Genomic DNA, 14,910 nt, shown 5'->3' with positions numbered 1-14,910 from the left:
ACATTCCTAGAGAGAACACCTCTCCAGACATTTCTACGTCTTCCAGCGCAACTCTATGAACAACTTTTGCTAGAAGCATAGCATAAAATCATGCTTGAAGATATAGAAAATGCCTACAGATAACATACTTTTCCAAACATAGGTAAGTGAAAATGCTGTTACTGGTGCCATACATATAGAGGATGTACTGTACATTATTTAGTGGGAAGAAAGGTCTCTTACCATACTAACACCTAAGGAGCTAAGAATGACATGTGTGTTTTGTTACTATGCATAGGCATATTTTCAGAATCAGATACCATGTTTAGTTTATGTCATTAGATGCTCCTTAATATTCAGGTCTGGTCTCAGGAGAAGGACGTAGCACTTGGGAATAAAGATGCATCCCAGGAGCCCAGCGCTGGAGGCCAAGATGGAGAAGATCTGGACAGCCACCATGTACTTCCCCTTGGTGCTCAGGTAGGCAGGCACAAAAGAGATCCAAACGCTGCAGAAGACAAGCATGCTGAAGGCGATCAGCTTGGCTTCGTTGAAGGCCCCAGGGAGCTTCCTGGCTAAGAAGGCCACCGTGAAACAGATGGCGGCCAGGAAGCCCAGGTAGCCAAGAGCACTGCAGAACATGGCCACAGACCCTTGGTTGCATTTGACGATGATTTCTCCAGGCTGGGAGTACATATCAGAGTCAGGGAAGGGAGGATAGACCCCAAGCCAGATGGAGCAGATGAGAAATTGGACAAATGCAGGGCAAATGACAATGGAGTTTGCAAGACTTTTCCCCAACCATCTCCTTGCATTGCTCCCAGGCTTTGTGGCCAGGAAGGCCAGCACCACAGTGATGGTTTTAGCCAAAACGGAAGAGACAGCAATTGAAATGATGCTGCTGAAAACTGTTTGTTGGAGAAGGCAAGTTCCTTTGCTTGGCCGGCCAAGAAAGAGGAAGGAGGACAAGAAGGAGAGAAGGAGGGAAGCAAGGAGAAGGTAGGAGAGGCTCCGGTTGTTGGCTTTGACCAATGGAGTTTTGTGGTTTTTAATGAAGATTCCTAAGACAAAGCAGGTGGTTAAGGACAAGAAGAGGACAAAGGAGGCCAGGATTTTCCCCAGAGGTTCTTCATAGGACAGAACGTTTATATCCTTGGGAACACACTTATTGTGGTCTTTGTTTGGATGCTGATCATCTGGACATTGGGAACATATATCCGCATCTGTAAAGATGAAGAACCAAAAGAGTGATCTTGGCATCACCTGTACCTGTCCTCCACTGGATCACATGGAAGATCCTTTCTTGTAACCAAGAACTGTCAGTTCCCCTCCCTCCCAACATCACTGAGCTTTGTTTGTTACTGAGCCGTATGACAGATCCTGCTTCTGCCTGCTGAAAATCATTAAGAAATCATCTTCGTTTCACAGTCTACAAGATTAAGATCTTTAAACTTGGAGAAATGTCCTTTCCCTACCTTTCTGAGCAGAGAAGGTCCCTTCTGGGCAGGGAAGACAGTCGTAGCAGCAGATGGGCTCTCCTTCCCGAACCGCCTTGTACAATCCGGATTGGCAGCTTTCCACACACCTGGCATGAGGTAGGCTCTACCCATGAAGAGAAGGAGAGCAAGGAGAAAAGAGTTAAGAGTAGAAATGGAGGGCAATGAGTCATAGATCTGGGAAAGGAAGACACAGCTGAACCATCAGATGATTCCTGTTCCCAGGGGGTTGGCCTTGAGGTTATATGTAGGTTTGGGTGAAGAGGGCAGCCTTGGTGGCAACCTCCCTTCGCTCACTGAGGCCTTCAAAAAAACACCCCTATTTTCAATTCACAGTGCAGAAAAACATGCGTAGTTGATATTGGGAAATGGCTATAAGGTTCTGCATGTCTTCCCTTCAGACCTAACCTATTTTGGTGCCTTTAGATGAGAAGGAAAGCGATCCAATATCAATGCAGGAAAAATGGCTTTGGCTAGAGGTTTTGGAGAGGTTCTGACAGCTGGATTAGACAGCTACCTTTAGGCAGCATATTAACACTCTGCAATGTAGACTCCAACCAAACATAGAGAGAGAAACCCCAGAGGTGCAGGTGAGGTTCAGAAAGGCAGAGACACTAGGGACCACATAGAAAACATACAATAGCAAAGCCTTTGACTGCAAATATCACAAAAAACTAGGGAACCTTCTTAAAGATATGGGAGTGCCACTACATCTGACAGTCCTGATGAGAAATCTGTACTTAGGGTAAGCGGAAGGTAGTAGCCTTTGTTAGAATGGAGCATGGAGAAACAGCCAAAGGTGCATTCTATCATCCTGTTTGTTCAACTTCTATGTGGAAAAAATCATACAAAGAGCAAGCTTAGACTTGGAAAAAGGAGGAGTAAAGGTAGAAGGAGGGAATGTTAATTATCTTAGGTACACAAACAACACCATATTGCTAGCAGAAAATATCAGAAACTTTGAAAAATTATTAAAGAAGAAAGTGTAAAGACAGGCTAACTGCTGAACATAAAGAACATAATAATAATGACCGGAGAGAACCAAAATACATTCAACCTAGATAATGAAGAAATCAAAATATTTAAAGAGTTCCCATTCCTTTGATCAAACATCGATCAGGAATCAGACTTTTGTCAAGAAATCAGAAGAAGATTAGGAATGAATTGAGCTGCAATGGACGAATTAGAAAAGTTCCTAAGGAGTAAAGATATACAACTGAGCACAGAAATTAGGAGCGTCTGAGCCATTGTGTTCAGCCCCACCATGTATGGATGCAAGAGCTGGACAGTGAAGAAAGTGGACAAGAAGGAGATGCATTCATTTGAGATGTGATTTGAAACATATTGATGGAGAAGAGAGATCGTGAACAAATGGCTTGTTGGACAGATCAAGCCGGAATTCTCCCTGGAAACTAACATGACTAGATTGAGGCTGTGATACTTTGACCAAAACATGAGAAGGCACAAATCATTCGAAAACACAATAATGCTATGAAAGGTGAAGAGGGATAGAAAGAGAGGAGGACCACAGACCAAAAGGCTAGACTCAAATAGGGAGACCACAGGCATGAAGTTACAGTATCTAAGCAGAGGCCTGGAGGACATGGTCTTCTATGTGTTTCATCCATAGGGTCACCGTGGGTCAGGGATGGCTCAAAGACAGTTAACAACAGAAGGCTTCTCTTGCCTTTGAGAAACATGTTGCTCCATAATTAATTTTTGCTGCAGATGGAGCTGCTTTGTGCCCAGTGACCTCTTGTGTTCTCCTGAAACTGTCCATTGGGTGACTTGTTGACCCTCCTCTCAAGTTCTGAATGGATACCAAATTGAACGCTCCCCTTTCCTCACCTGGTTCATCCCTCTGAGCCACATGAGGGCACTTTCCTCAATCTTGAGGTTTTGGGCTGCTGATTCTTGCCTCTTCAGGTGCCCAAATTTCTCTCTGGCAACTGAGCCATTGGGCCACACCACCATATTCCAGACATCAAAGTTGGCAGCCAGTTCCCCATCTGCATCCAAGTACACTCCATCCATGGAGACATTGTAGACCCCAACATTTCTCAGGAAAGGGTGAATCTGGAAGGAGAAAGAGACGTCTTGGTTAGAATCATAGAATCGTAGAGTTAGAAGAGACTTCAAGGGCCATCCAGTCCAACCCCCTGCCATACAGGAACTCCCAATCAAAACATCCCTGACAGATGGCCATCCAGCCTCTGCTTAAAGACCTCCAAAGAAGGAGACTTCACTACACTCTGAGGGAGTTTGCTTCACTGTCGAACAGCCCTTACTGTCAGGAAGTTTCTCCTAATGTTGAGCTGGAATTTCTTTTCCTGCATGAAGTAGAAGGCTTTCATGGCCGGCATCCATGGATTTTTGTGGGTTTTTTGGGCTATGTGGCCATGTTCTAGAAGATTTTCTTCCTGATGTTTTGTCAGCATCTGTGGCTGGCATCTTCAGTGAACATTCTTCTAGAACATGGCCACATAGCCCAAAAAACCCACAAAAAAAAACCAAACATCTTTTCCTGTAGCTTAAAGGTGGGATCTTTTGATCACTAGACATTTTCTTTTGCCTCCTCCCCTTTATCTTCCTCTTCTTCTTTTCCTCTTCATCTTCCTCTTCCTATTTCTCTTCCTCTTCCCTGCTTTTCATTTCCAGTCCTTTGATATTCCCTTAGAAATTTACAGAAATCTAGTGTTGAGGTCACTGGATCAGTCTCTCTCAACTGGTCATTTTCAGAAGTGTTGGGTTACAAATATGGATGAAGGGGTTGCAATCCAACCGATCTCCAAAGGACCAGGTTAAGGGGAGCTGGGGGAAACCGTTTGCCAGGTTCTGCCCCATCGCCTTCTGGGGAGCTCAGGGATGGAAACTTACTTGTCCCAGAAAAAGCAAGGCATCCACTAGTGACCCAGGAGGGATATCTTGGAGAGGATGGCAGGTGAGGGTGATGCAACCTGTCGTTCAATAAAATGCCAGTGTGTGTGTGTGTACCAAGTTAGGGAAGGTTGTGTTCCACAGTTTAGGTAAGAGAGGAGCTTAATGTCCATTCACCTCTCCTTCGAAAGCCACAATCCCTTTCCAGTAAACCCTGCAGCCTGGGAGGGATGAAGGCATGCCATCATTGGGCAAAGAATGAGGCCTCCTCCCTCCCCATTCCCTTCCCAGAACTAAATTGGCGTTGGCTGGGGGATTCTGGTCCAGACAAACCAACCAAAAGATGACTCTTCTTTGCTCTAGAGTGGTCTGTGATGGAAAAGGAAATACCTGCCATGGCTGTAGTTGGGGAAGGCCCAACCTGTCTCTGCTGCCTGTGATTGTCCTTCTCTTGGACATGGCTGAGAGCGCAGCATGCAAAGCATGGGCCGTGGCCAGGATGCTGTAGTAGACATTGTGGCTGTCGTCTCGCATCAGGTGGTCTTCAAGCAAGTGAAGGGGCAAGTCCTCCGTCTGCTCACATCTGTTTCGACATTTCACAGACCGTGCATACTTTGAATAGAAACACTTAAATCGATTAGCTGGGTAGGAGAAAGGGTTGTGGTCATTGATCTGGTCACGTTTGGGCCTCCTGTTCATCTGGATAGAGAAGTACAAGAACAATTGGTTCTGCTGGAAATGTATATTGCGATGGGAGAACCTTGGGCTGAGGTCCCACAAGGCTGTGGTGATCCAGACTTTCCCTTCAGTGGACTTTACTGCCTGCTCAGAAAAAAAGATTAGAAAGACTACACTGTCCACTAAAGAGCGAGTATCTCCATAGCAGACCAAGACCTTGACTTGTCTCCACCTGTGAAGCAGATGAGAGGTGAATGTCACTTTAGGAACAGTCATTTCTGGGAGCATTTCCGAGAGGGCCATGCAGATCCCATGGCGGGTGAGCTGAGGCGTCAGGGTCCTCACAAACCTTTCTCCGTTGTCATTGTCTGGAGCAAGGAGGCCGATCCAGGTCCATCCAAAATGCAGCAGGAGGAGAACAATCCCTGGGTACAAGGTTTCTCCTTTGGGAATCATCCCATAGAAAAAAGGGAACTGGGACTTGTCATGAAGGTCATGGGAAATAAATCCATAATTAACCTAGTAAGAAATAAAAGAAATCTATTCATTGGCTGCCGATTAGCTTCCAGGCCCAGTACAAGGTGTTGGTTATTGCCTTTAAAGCCCTGCATGGCTCGGGCCCGAGTTATCTGTGGGAACGCCTCTCCCTACATAATCCGCCCCACACTCTCAGAACATCAGGGGAGAATGTACTAGAATATTATAGGACTAGACTAAAAACAACTTCCCAAAGAGTGTACACTGCTGCGGGCGGCTCCTCAGTTCCTACATAAGGTCTGCCAGACTGATATTTCTCCACTTCTGGTTATGATCGTTGGATTATTGAATGTTTAGAGATGAATGACTAGATGAGAATATAGTTTTTATTGAATTAATAATAATTTATTATTCTATTGACTGTAGTATGTATCATATAGCAGTATTTTATTGATCTATTTGTATGTGTAGTTATTTTACAGATGTAATCCCTCCTCGATCCGTGGGAGAGGTGGGAAATATAAATTTATTATTATTATTATTATTATTATTATTATTATTAATTTATGTCTTCTTCTTCCACATGGGAAAAATAAGAAATCTGTTCATCTGAATATTTATAATATATACAGGGCACCCGCATTATACGCGGGTGCGCTATAGATGGCTTTTAGCATATGCACTCAAGCTCCATGGGAGCAGCGGGGTGTGTCCGATTCGGATGAATGGGGCACGCACCGTGCACAATAGCCCCATTTACTTGAATGAGGCTCGAGCATAGGTGGAATTTGCCTTACTCGGGGGGGGGGGGTCCAGAACGGCTCCCCCGCGTAAGGAGAGGTTCCAGTGTATTTTTATAGGTTTTTTAAAAGTACGTTTACAAAAAAGAAAGAAAGATAAATGAATAAGAAAGAGGTGGAAAAGTGGTGCTGGAAGAGAATGGCATAAGAGGAGATGTGTACTAGGCATATACTGTACATTGAAAGGAATTGATCATATATCCAAGAATTGTAAAATTTTAAGGATTAAAGAATTTGATTGTTGAATTTATGGTCCCATAGAAAACAGAAGACCATTTTACGCAATTTGATATAAGAAATTTCATTTTAGATTTGGATTATGAGAATATACATTTTTATGGAGACTGTAATGAGTTACTTAACCTGCAAACTGAAAAATATTGAATGAAAATAAATGCAGGATTTGATAAACTTTTCAAAACCTGGTTTAATTTTTTTTAACTGATATCTGGAGATTTAAATATGGAGAAGCTAGAAGTATGAACGCAACCGTCCAACATCTGACATGCAAGGATAAGGAGAAATACTACAATGAGAAATAGAATCATAGAATCCTAGAGATGGAAGAGAACAATAAGAAATAAAAAGACACTGGAGGCAATACACAGAAGAGGTATACAAAAGAGATGAGGAAAGTAATTATATTTGGAATGAGGAGCCATATGAAGACGAACCCCAAATTTTAGGAAGTGAAGTGGAAGCTGCAATAAAAGTAATGGGAAAAAATAATGGGAATAGATGATCTCCCAATGGAACTGCTACAGTGCCTACAGACAGATGCAACTTCAGTGCTAACAAATATGGAGCAGCAAATATGAAAAACAAGAGACTGGAAACACTTGATATATATATATATATACACCAATCCACAAGAAAGGAGATACAGAAGACTGCAGCAACTATAGAACTATAGCAGTAATTTCACATGAAAGCAAAATAATGCTAAAAATTCTGCAGCATAGACTCCAACCATCCAAGGAGAGAGAAATCCCAGAGATCCAAGCAGGATTCAGAAAAGAAAGGGGCACTAGGGGCCACATTGAGAACATGCAAGGCCTAATGGAGCACACCAAAGAATTTTTTAAAAATCAGCATGTGTTTCATAGACTACAGCAAAGCATTTGATTGTATGGATCACGAAAAGCTATGGAACACATTCAATCTGTACCAAGGACAAGAGGCCACCATCAGAACAGAATTCAGGGAAACAGAGTGGTTCCCAATTGGGCAAGGCTGCATCCTATCACCCTAATTTTAGTTTATATGCTGCAATATTATAAGAAAAGCAGAATTAGAACCTGGAATACTGTGTCCAGTTCTGGGCACCACAATTCAAAAAGGACGTTGAGAAAGTGGAGCGTGTCCAAAGGAGGGCAGCTAAAATGGTGAAGGGTCTGGAAACCATGGAGCCCTATGAAGAGGAAGGGGTTTGTCAAAGCAAAGTAAAATTTGGCAAAGGGGTCTTTTTGCCCTATCTATTCAACTTGTATGCAGAACATATTACAACAAAATCAGGCTTGGACACAGAAGAAGGGAGGGGTGATAAATGAGACAGTCCTCACTGCTAACCCCTTTCATGGTGATGCATACCTGAGGGATTTTGTAGATGGCCAGCATGTTTGCAATATGGATGGAGATTTCAGAATCTGCCCCATCGATAACTGCTAGCTGTTCCTTCTGTCTTCCACAGCTGTAGTTTGGGATGTTCTGACCTTTAACCGAGAGCATATCCAGCAAGAGATCATATGTGATCCTTGCATTGAAATAGTTGTCGAAGGCGTTGTATCCCAAGGTGATGTTCGGTAAGAGTTTGGGGTTCTGGTTGATCTCCTGAATGGCAAGGCAGAAAGTTGGGATGTCAGTCTGAAGTGGCACTGGTATGCTGTAAATACAGAAAGGAAAGAAAGCTCCAGCTGTACCATCCTCTAGGTAAAAAACATACCACATTTCCCTTTCTGTAACCCTTTCTGTAACTTGAGCTGACTATCCAAATGAGAAAGGCTTCAGCAGATGGGTGGTCAATGTTGGTGCATTCCATCGCGCTCCCATCGCATTACGGATGTGTTAACCCTCTGGGATGCATCTGATATGTGATGGGAAAGTCTGGCGGCGGCAGCAGCATTTCCCCTGTGTGGTAAGATGTCTTCTATGCCACCTCCCGTGCTCATCACGTCCCCTTTTAGAACACAACAGGACCATTCCAGGGCCTATGCGATAAAGTCCTGTTGTTTGCAGTGATGGTCTGAAAAAGGGTCTGAAACTCTTAATGCTGGAACTTTTGTTATGCTCAGACTAGGAATTGGAAATCAAAAAGAATGGATGGAAAGGGAGAAGCTTGGGAGAGGAGGAACTACCATTCAGGAAGGATATTGACAAGTGGAACAACTAAGGGAGCTGGGTAGATTTAGCTTGGAGGAAGGAAAATGTATTAGAGAGTTGATAGGATATTATCTGAAGGAATATCATAGAGAGGATGGAGCTAGCATTTTTGTCTGCTCCAGAGACTGGGACATTAATTGATGGACCATCTTGTCCTTGCTCACACCACCCATCCCATAAAAATAAAGGTCAGAGATAGCTGTGGACCAGTAGTCCATGCCCCTTTCCTCCAGGCCTCCTAAATTCATTCAAGGTGGACTGGCACACCATTTCTGTCACCGTGCAATTAAATACCTTTTCATGTGGATAGAAGGAGAGACTGCAAAGGAGTCAAGTTTAACCACAGTATTAAAAGTAGGCAAGATTCCACCAATGAGCTGGTCTCCCGGCCTGTAAAAACTGAAAAGGTCTGGTGGATCTCTTCCTAAATTCAGAAGGCACTTTGTCTTTGGGATGATGGCCCATGTGGCAGAGGAGTGGAGAAAGAGGTGCAGCAGGAGAATTGGGGTCATGCTGGCCCTGAAGGTGCTGCGGCATCTGAATCCTGCTGCTCTGGGCAAAAGCAAGTCGGCAACCAGGGCCTTTGCTCTTTTAGACAGGAGCCCGGTCTGGTCTTCTGATCCAAAGGATCTGGATGCCACCAAGAGGAGCAACACTAGTTCTTTCCCCTGCCCTCCCTTAAGCCACTCGTCCCTTAGGTCTCTGTATTTATCATGAGATTGCCTCCTCTTGCATCAGATTCCGATGCATAACTTCTGGGTCTCAGGGGAAAACTCTACAACTTTAGCAAAAAGAAAACTAAATCATCAAGATAATTATAAAGGGGGAAATAATTATCTCTTCCGTGTCCTGATCTCTCCAAGCGCAGGTGTTCAGCTGGAGAGAAAACATGTTTGTGAGGTCCAAAGAAGTTGGACATTTCCATCAGGTAATTTGCACAAGGGAATTCAACTTTTTGTTCCACTGAACTCTAAGTTCCTTAATATCAAAGGTATAGCTTTCCAAAAAGTGTTGATGAACTAGGCATGTGATCTTCCCACAGTGAGGTAGATCATTTTATTTTATTTTATTTTATTTTACATTTTATATTTATATTACGTTATTTCCCATTCTGGGGAAAAGTGGCTTTCTGTGAAATGAATTATATGTTATATTTTCTATCATAATTTATATGCTGCCTTTCTCCCAGAGTGGGTGGGATTCAAGATTAAAAAACCTTCACAATATTTTTTTTTAAATAATGTAATGGTTACAAAACATTTAATTCACCACAAAACCAGTGAGATGCACTCAGAGCTAATGGCCTATATATGGACTCCAGCAAAAGAGGATTACTCACTGGACACACTCAGTGGTAGGGTTGCTGAGGGTCTCTTTCTAAAATGGTGAAATGGTGTCCAGTACACCAGAAACATCAGTTTTTCACGGAACCAAGTATACTTTGAGGTCCAAAAAGACAGTTAAGGGGTGATATGATAGTCCTGTTTAAGTATTTGAAGAGGTATTATATTCATGAGGGAGCAAGTGTGTTTTCTGCTGTTCCAGAGACTAAGACCTGGAACAATGGATGCAAGCTCCAGGAACAGAGATTCCACCTCAACATTAGGAAGAACTTCCTGACAGTAAGGGCTGTTCGACAGTGGAACACACTCCTTCCTCGGAGAGTGGTAGAGTATCCCTCATTGGAGGTCTTTAAACAGAGGCTGGATGGCCATCTCTCTTTGGTGCTTTGACTCGGAGTTCCTGCATGGCAGAATGGGGTTGGACTGGATGGCCCTTAGCATCTCTTCTAACTCTATGGACGTTATCACACGGGGGAAATTGGAAGGTCAATGCACTGTGATCCCAGATGCAATCATGAGATTTCACGTTTTTGCACCAGAGGTTATCACATGTAATCAAAGTCAATGCTAGGTGAATTCGAACCCAACCTAGGGTCAACCAAGAGATATGCAAATTCAATTAAATACAGAATTTACAAATCCTGTTCCACTCCAAAGCTGCGTTCAATTTGAATTTGGCAGGTATGGAACGCATGTCTCGGTAGCCCTTGAATTGCCTTCATATCAGACTACAATTCCCAAGCTCCTTTGGTGGATGCAATTTTTTCCTCCTCCCTCCCTCCAGGTGTGGGGGGCCTTTCTCTCAGCCTCTTGGAGCTGTCCTGGAGCTGTATTCGGGATGGAGCAGTCCTCCCTCCCCACAGAGAATCGGACACACTGCCTCCCTCCCTCTCCGGCTCTTTCCCTTTGGAAACTCCTCCTCTCCAACTGGAGCGAAGGGATTGGCCAGGGCTCTCTCTTTCACAGTTTTCTTGGTAGGTTTATTCAGATGGAGTTTGCCATTGCTATTTTCTGAGGAGGCTGAGAGAGTGTGACTTGCACCCAGTCACCAACTGGGATTCGATCCATGTCTTCTAGACTCATAGTCCAATGCTCAAACCAAATACAAGGTTGCTTTGGACTGATTTTGAATTGGTGAATTGCCTAAATAATGTGAAATAAAGGTTAATGAATGAACAAATAATGTGAACTGTCTAAATAACATGAAATAAAGGGTAAAGAATGAACAAATAATGTGAAAGAAGGCAAAAACCACAGGAACTGGAAGCAAGCTTTGCCGGAAGTGTAAAAAGGTCACGATCCAATTCTGCCCTCACTGCACATGTGCAGGGATGCTAATTCGAATTCTAGACTACGAAGGGTATGTACTCAAATGATAAAAAATTTTGCATTCGCACTGCCTTGGCTTTGGGATGGGCACTGTGTTCTTCTGTGGTGTGATAACCATCCATGTACTTGTGTTCATTTCCGAATTGGCCCCACTTTCTTTTCTTTTGAAATTGAGAGACATTCCTCCCGTGTGATAATGTCCTATGATTCTATGACAAACCTATCACATGTTTGTTTGGTTTTTGCAAGAATTGACCAGAGGATGTTTGCCTTTCTGTTCCCTGAGACTGAGGGGCTGGACAGATGGGCAGAAAGGGGCGGCGAGTTCTTTTTGGCCACGCACGGGACACCATTGGTGCGCTCATACGCCATGATGACGTCTGTGTGGCACAGCCCGTGTGTACAGGGGCATGCCAAGATGGCTACTGGGGTAGGTGGTAGAGTAAACGCTCAGCCCCCACACACCCCTAGTTCGGGCCCAAGCCGGTACAAAGCGCCCATCTGCCGAGCACCTAAGAGTGTAGCTTGTCCAAGGTTATCCATTGGGTTTCATGGCCAAGCTGGAATTTGAACCCTGGTCTCCTGAGTCATAGCCCAACACTCAAACCACTATACCATGCTGGGAAGAGGCGGAGGAGGAGGAGGAGGAGGAGGAGGAGGAAGTACCCATGTAGTACCAGCTTCCATCTTTCTGCCACAACTGAAGTAAAAAAAAAATGTAATCCTTATTCAGTAAATCTGTACTTCTTGGGATGTGTTAAGTCTCAATTTTCTTTTGGTAGCACTAATGTTGGCATTATTTGAAGACTCTCAAGTATTTCCAGATTTTAAGCCAGATTTTAGTGTGAAGTCGATTGTTAAATACTTCCATGTTCAATAATTTAGTTTTGTCTAGTACAATGCAGTTGGCAATCTAATTTAGTACACTTGCTTGATAATATAATTTTAAGTGCACAGATATAGGATGGAGGACACCTGGCTGAATGAAACTATGGCGGGTTACAGACTGCCATTAGGGACGTCCTGAGGATGTCCCAGTTGGAAAAAGGGGTGTCTCTTCCAGACCCTAACCCTATCACGGACAGAGTCCGTGACAAATGGCGACGGCCGTTCCACACGGCTGCTGCTATACTGACGTAGCAGACGCTGTGCGTCCGCACGTCGTGCCCCGGAAGTGATGCCGCGAGTGCGCAACTAGTGCCTCGCAGTGTCTCTTCCGGGGCCCAGGAAGGAGCGCGATTTCCGCGCTCCTTCCTTGGAGCGTCCGAGAGCCGTGTGGTTTGGCCGCTGTGGCTCCCAGACACTGCAAGCGGAGGCGGAGCCAGACTGCCGCAATCCGGCGGTCTGTAACGCGCCCCCGTGTGAAAGGGATCTGGGAGTCCAAGTAGACCACAAGTTGAAAATGAGTCAACAGTGCAATGTGGCAGGTAAAAAGGCCAATGCATCAATAAAAGTATAGTAACTAGATCAAGGGAAGTAATAGTGCCACTGTATTCTGCTCTGGTCAGGCCCCACCTGGAATATTGTGTCCAGTTCTGGGCACCACAATTCAAAAAGGACATTGAGAAACTGGAGCGTGTCCAGAGGAGGGCGACTAAAATGGTGAAAGGTCTGGAAACCTTGCCCTATGAGGAACGACTTAGGGAGCTGGGGATGTTTAGCCTGGAGAAGAGAAGGTTAAGAGGTGATATGATAGCCCTGTTTAAATATTTGAAAGGATGTCACATTGAGGAGGGAGAAAGCTTGTTTTCTGCTGCTCCAGAGAACAGGACATGGAACAATGGATGCAAGCTGCAGGAAAAGAGATTCCACCTCAACATTAGGAAGAACTTCCTGACAGTAAGGGCTGTTCGACAGTGGAACACACTCCTTCCTCGCAGTGTAGTGGAGTCTCCTTCCTTGGAGGTCTTTAAGCAGAGGCTGGATGGCCATCTGTCGGGGATGATTTGATTTGGATTTCCTGCATGGCAGAATGGGGTTGGACTGGATGGCCCTTGTGGTCTCTTCCAACTCTATGATTCTATGATTCTATGATTCTATGATATATATTGGTTTAGAAGAAGCATAACGACACAATGAAAATGTATAAGATTTTGTTAAGTCTTTTTGCATTGTTTAATAATAATAATAATAATAATAATAATAATGTTTATTTATATACCGCTTTTCCAAATTAGATCAAAGCGGTGTACAACAGGAAGTACAATACAAAGTAAAACAAACAAACAAACAAACATAACAGGCCTCTCTCCCCCTCAAGATGGTGGTCGGAAGAGGGCTCTTAGTCTTTCAGGCAGGCAGTTGGAGCGTGCCTGCCTCTCTCCCCTCAAGATGGTGGCTGAAGGGAGGGCTTTACTTCTTCAGGCAGGCAGTTGGAGCTAGCCTGCCTCTCTCCCCCCAAGATGGTGGCTGAAGGGAGGGCTTTTCTTCTTCAGGCAGGCATTCATGCTGATGTCGGTGTAGCATGTAGTAATGGCTTGTAGGATGAATGGTTTTAATGAAGATCAATAAAATATTTTTTAAATCCAAATAACAACACTCAAGGATGAAATCAATGGGAAGCCGAAGCCCCTTCTCTTCCATTTCCCAGGCTGTTCTTAGAGCCTTGTTGAAGAAAGTGTTGCAAGTAAACCATGAAATTAAAGAGGACTTTGGATGTTCCAGTATCTTTTTGGATTAACCTCCTTCATCCATTACCAGCCATTTTATGATCATGAAAGAACAGCCATCAGTTTGGTGTGAAAACCATCAACGATTCATTCCATCATTCATTCCGTGATTTCCTCCCATGAAGGCCAGAGACTGAAAAGTATGGACTGAGAATTGGTTACCATTTTTATTTTTAATGATTATTTGCCACTTTATTTCATGCATTAAAAAATGTGGTCCATGAGTTTCCTTGGAAAGGAAAATGAGAGCTACGAAAGTTGCATTTTTGGGCTACAGTTTCCCAAATCCCTGAGCCTAAAATGCTCAATGGGACACTCTAGGACGTTATCACACTGATTTACCTTTTCTGAATTGGGCTCAAATTTGGAAGTTATACTGACTTTGTTGCATGGACATTTTCCTCAAAACGACTTCCCATTCCCTCCAGTGTTGAATTCGGGCCCCATAAGTCGCTTCGGCAGCCATTTCTTCCAAATGCGAAGCTTCTGATTGGAAAAAATGGCCACCAAAGCAATTTACGGGCCCCAAATTCAACACTGGAAGGAATAGGAAGCCATTTTGAAGTAAATGTTCATGCAATAAAATCAGCGTATCTTCAGAATTTGAACCCAGTTCGGAAGAGGTAAGTAGGTGCGATAAAGTCCTAAGAGGAACTTCTCCAAGTTCAAAATAGGAATAGACCAAATCAGTCTGGGTAGCCCTGTGTGTCCATGAGTTCCCTAGAGAGATGGAAGAGTCTCTTTCCCTGGACAGCTTTGCAAAAAGGCTGGATGGCTCCCTGCAGGAGAGGCTTTAGATGGAGATCCTGCACTGACCTGGACCTTTGAATATGAAGCAAAAGGATTGCAGCCCCTTTCAGAGTATCCAAAAAAATAAAAGCTA

At 44.0% G+C, this 14,910-nt stretch overlaps 1 protein-coding gene across 1 annotated transcript; it reads right to left on the bottom strand.

The window, feature by feature from the left end:
* Positions 1–309: 309 nt before the first annotated feature.
* On the bottom strand, positions 310–11,730 carry LOC149320276 (vomeronasal type-2 receptor 26-like). Its single transcript, XM_089499321.1, has 4 exons — positions 11,702–11,730; positions 7,898–8,189; positions 1,455–1,581; positions 310–1,202 (listed from the first exon to the last, which is right to left on the bottom strand). Exons 1-4 carry the CDS (start codon positions 11,728–11,730, stop codon positions 310–312), a joined length of 1,341 nt encoding a protein of 446 aa, XP_089355447.1.
* Positions 11,731–14,910: the final 3,180 nt, after the last annotated feature.

Source organism: Sceloporus occidentalis, unplaced genomic scaffold (assembly GCF_023333645.1).
Source record: "Sceloporus occidentalis isolate IW3139 unplaced genomic scaffold, rSceOcc1.0.p SCAF_1, whole genome shotgun sequence".
In the NCBI taxonomy this organism is placed as follows: Eukaryota; Metazoa; Chordata; class Lepidosauria; order Squamata; family Phrynosomatidae; genus Sceloporus; species Sceloporus occidentalis.
This window is presented reverse-complemented; position numbering and strand designations above follow the sequence as displayed.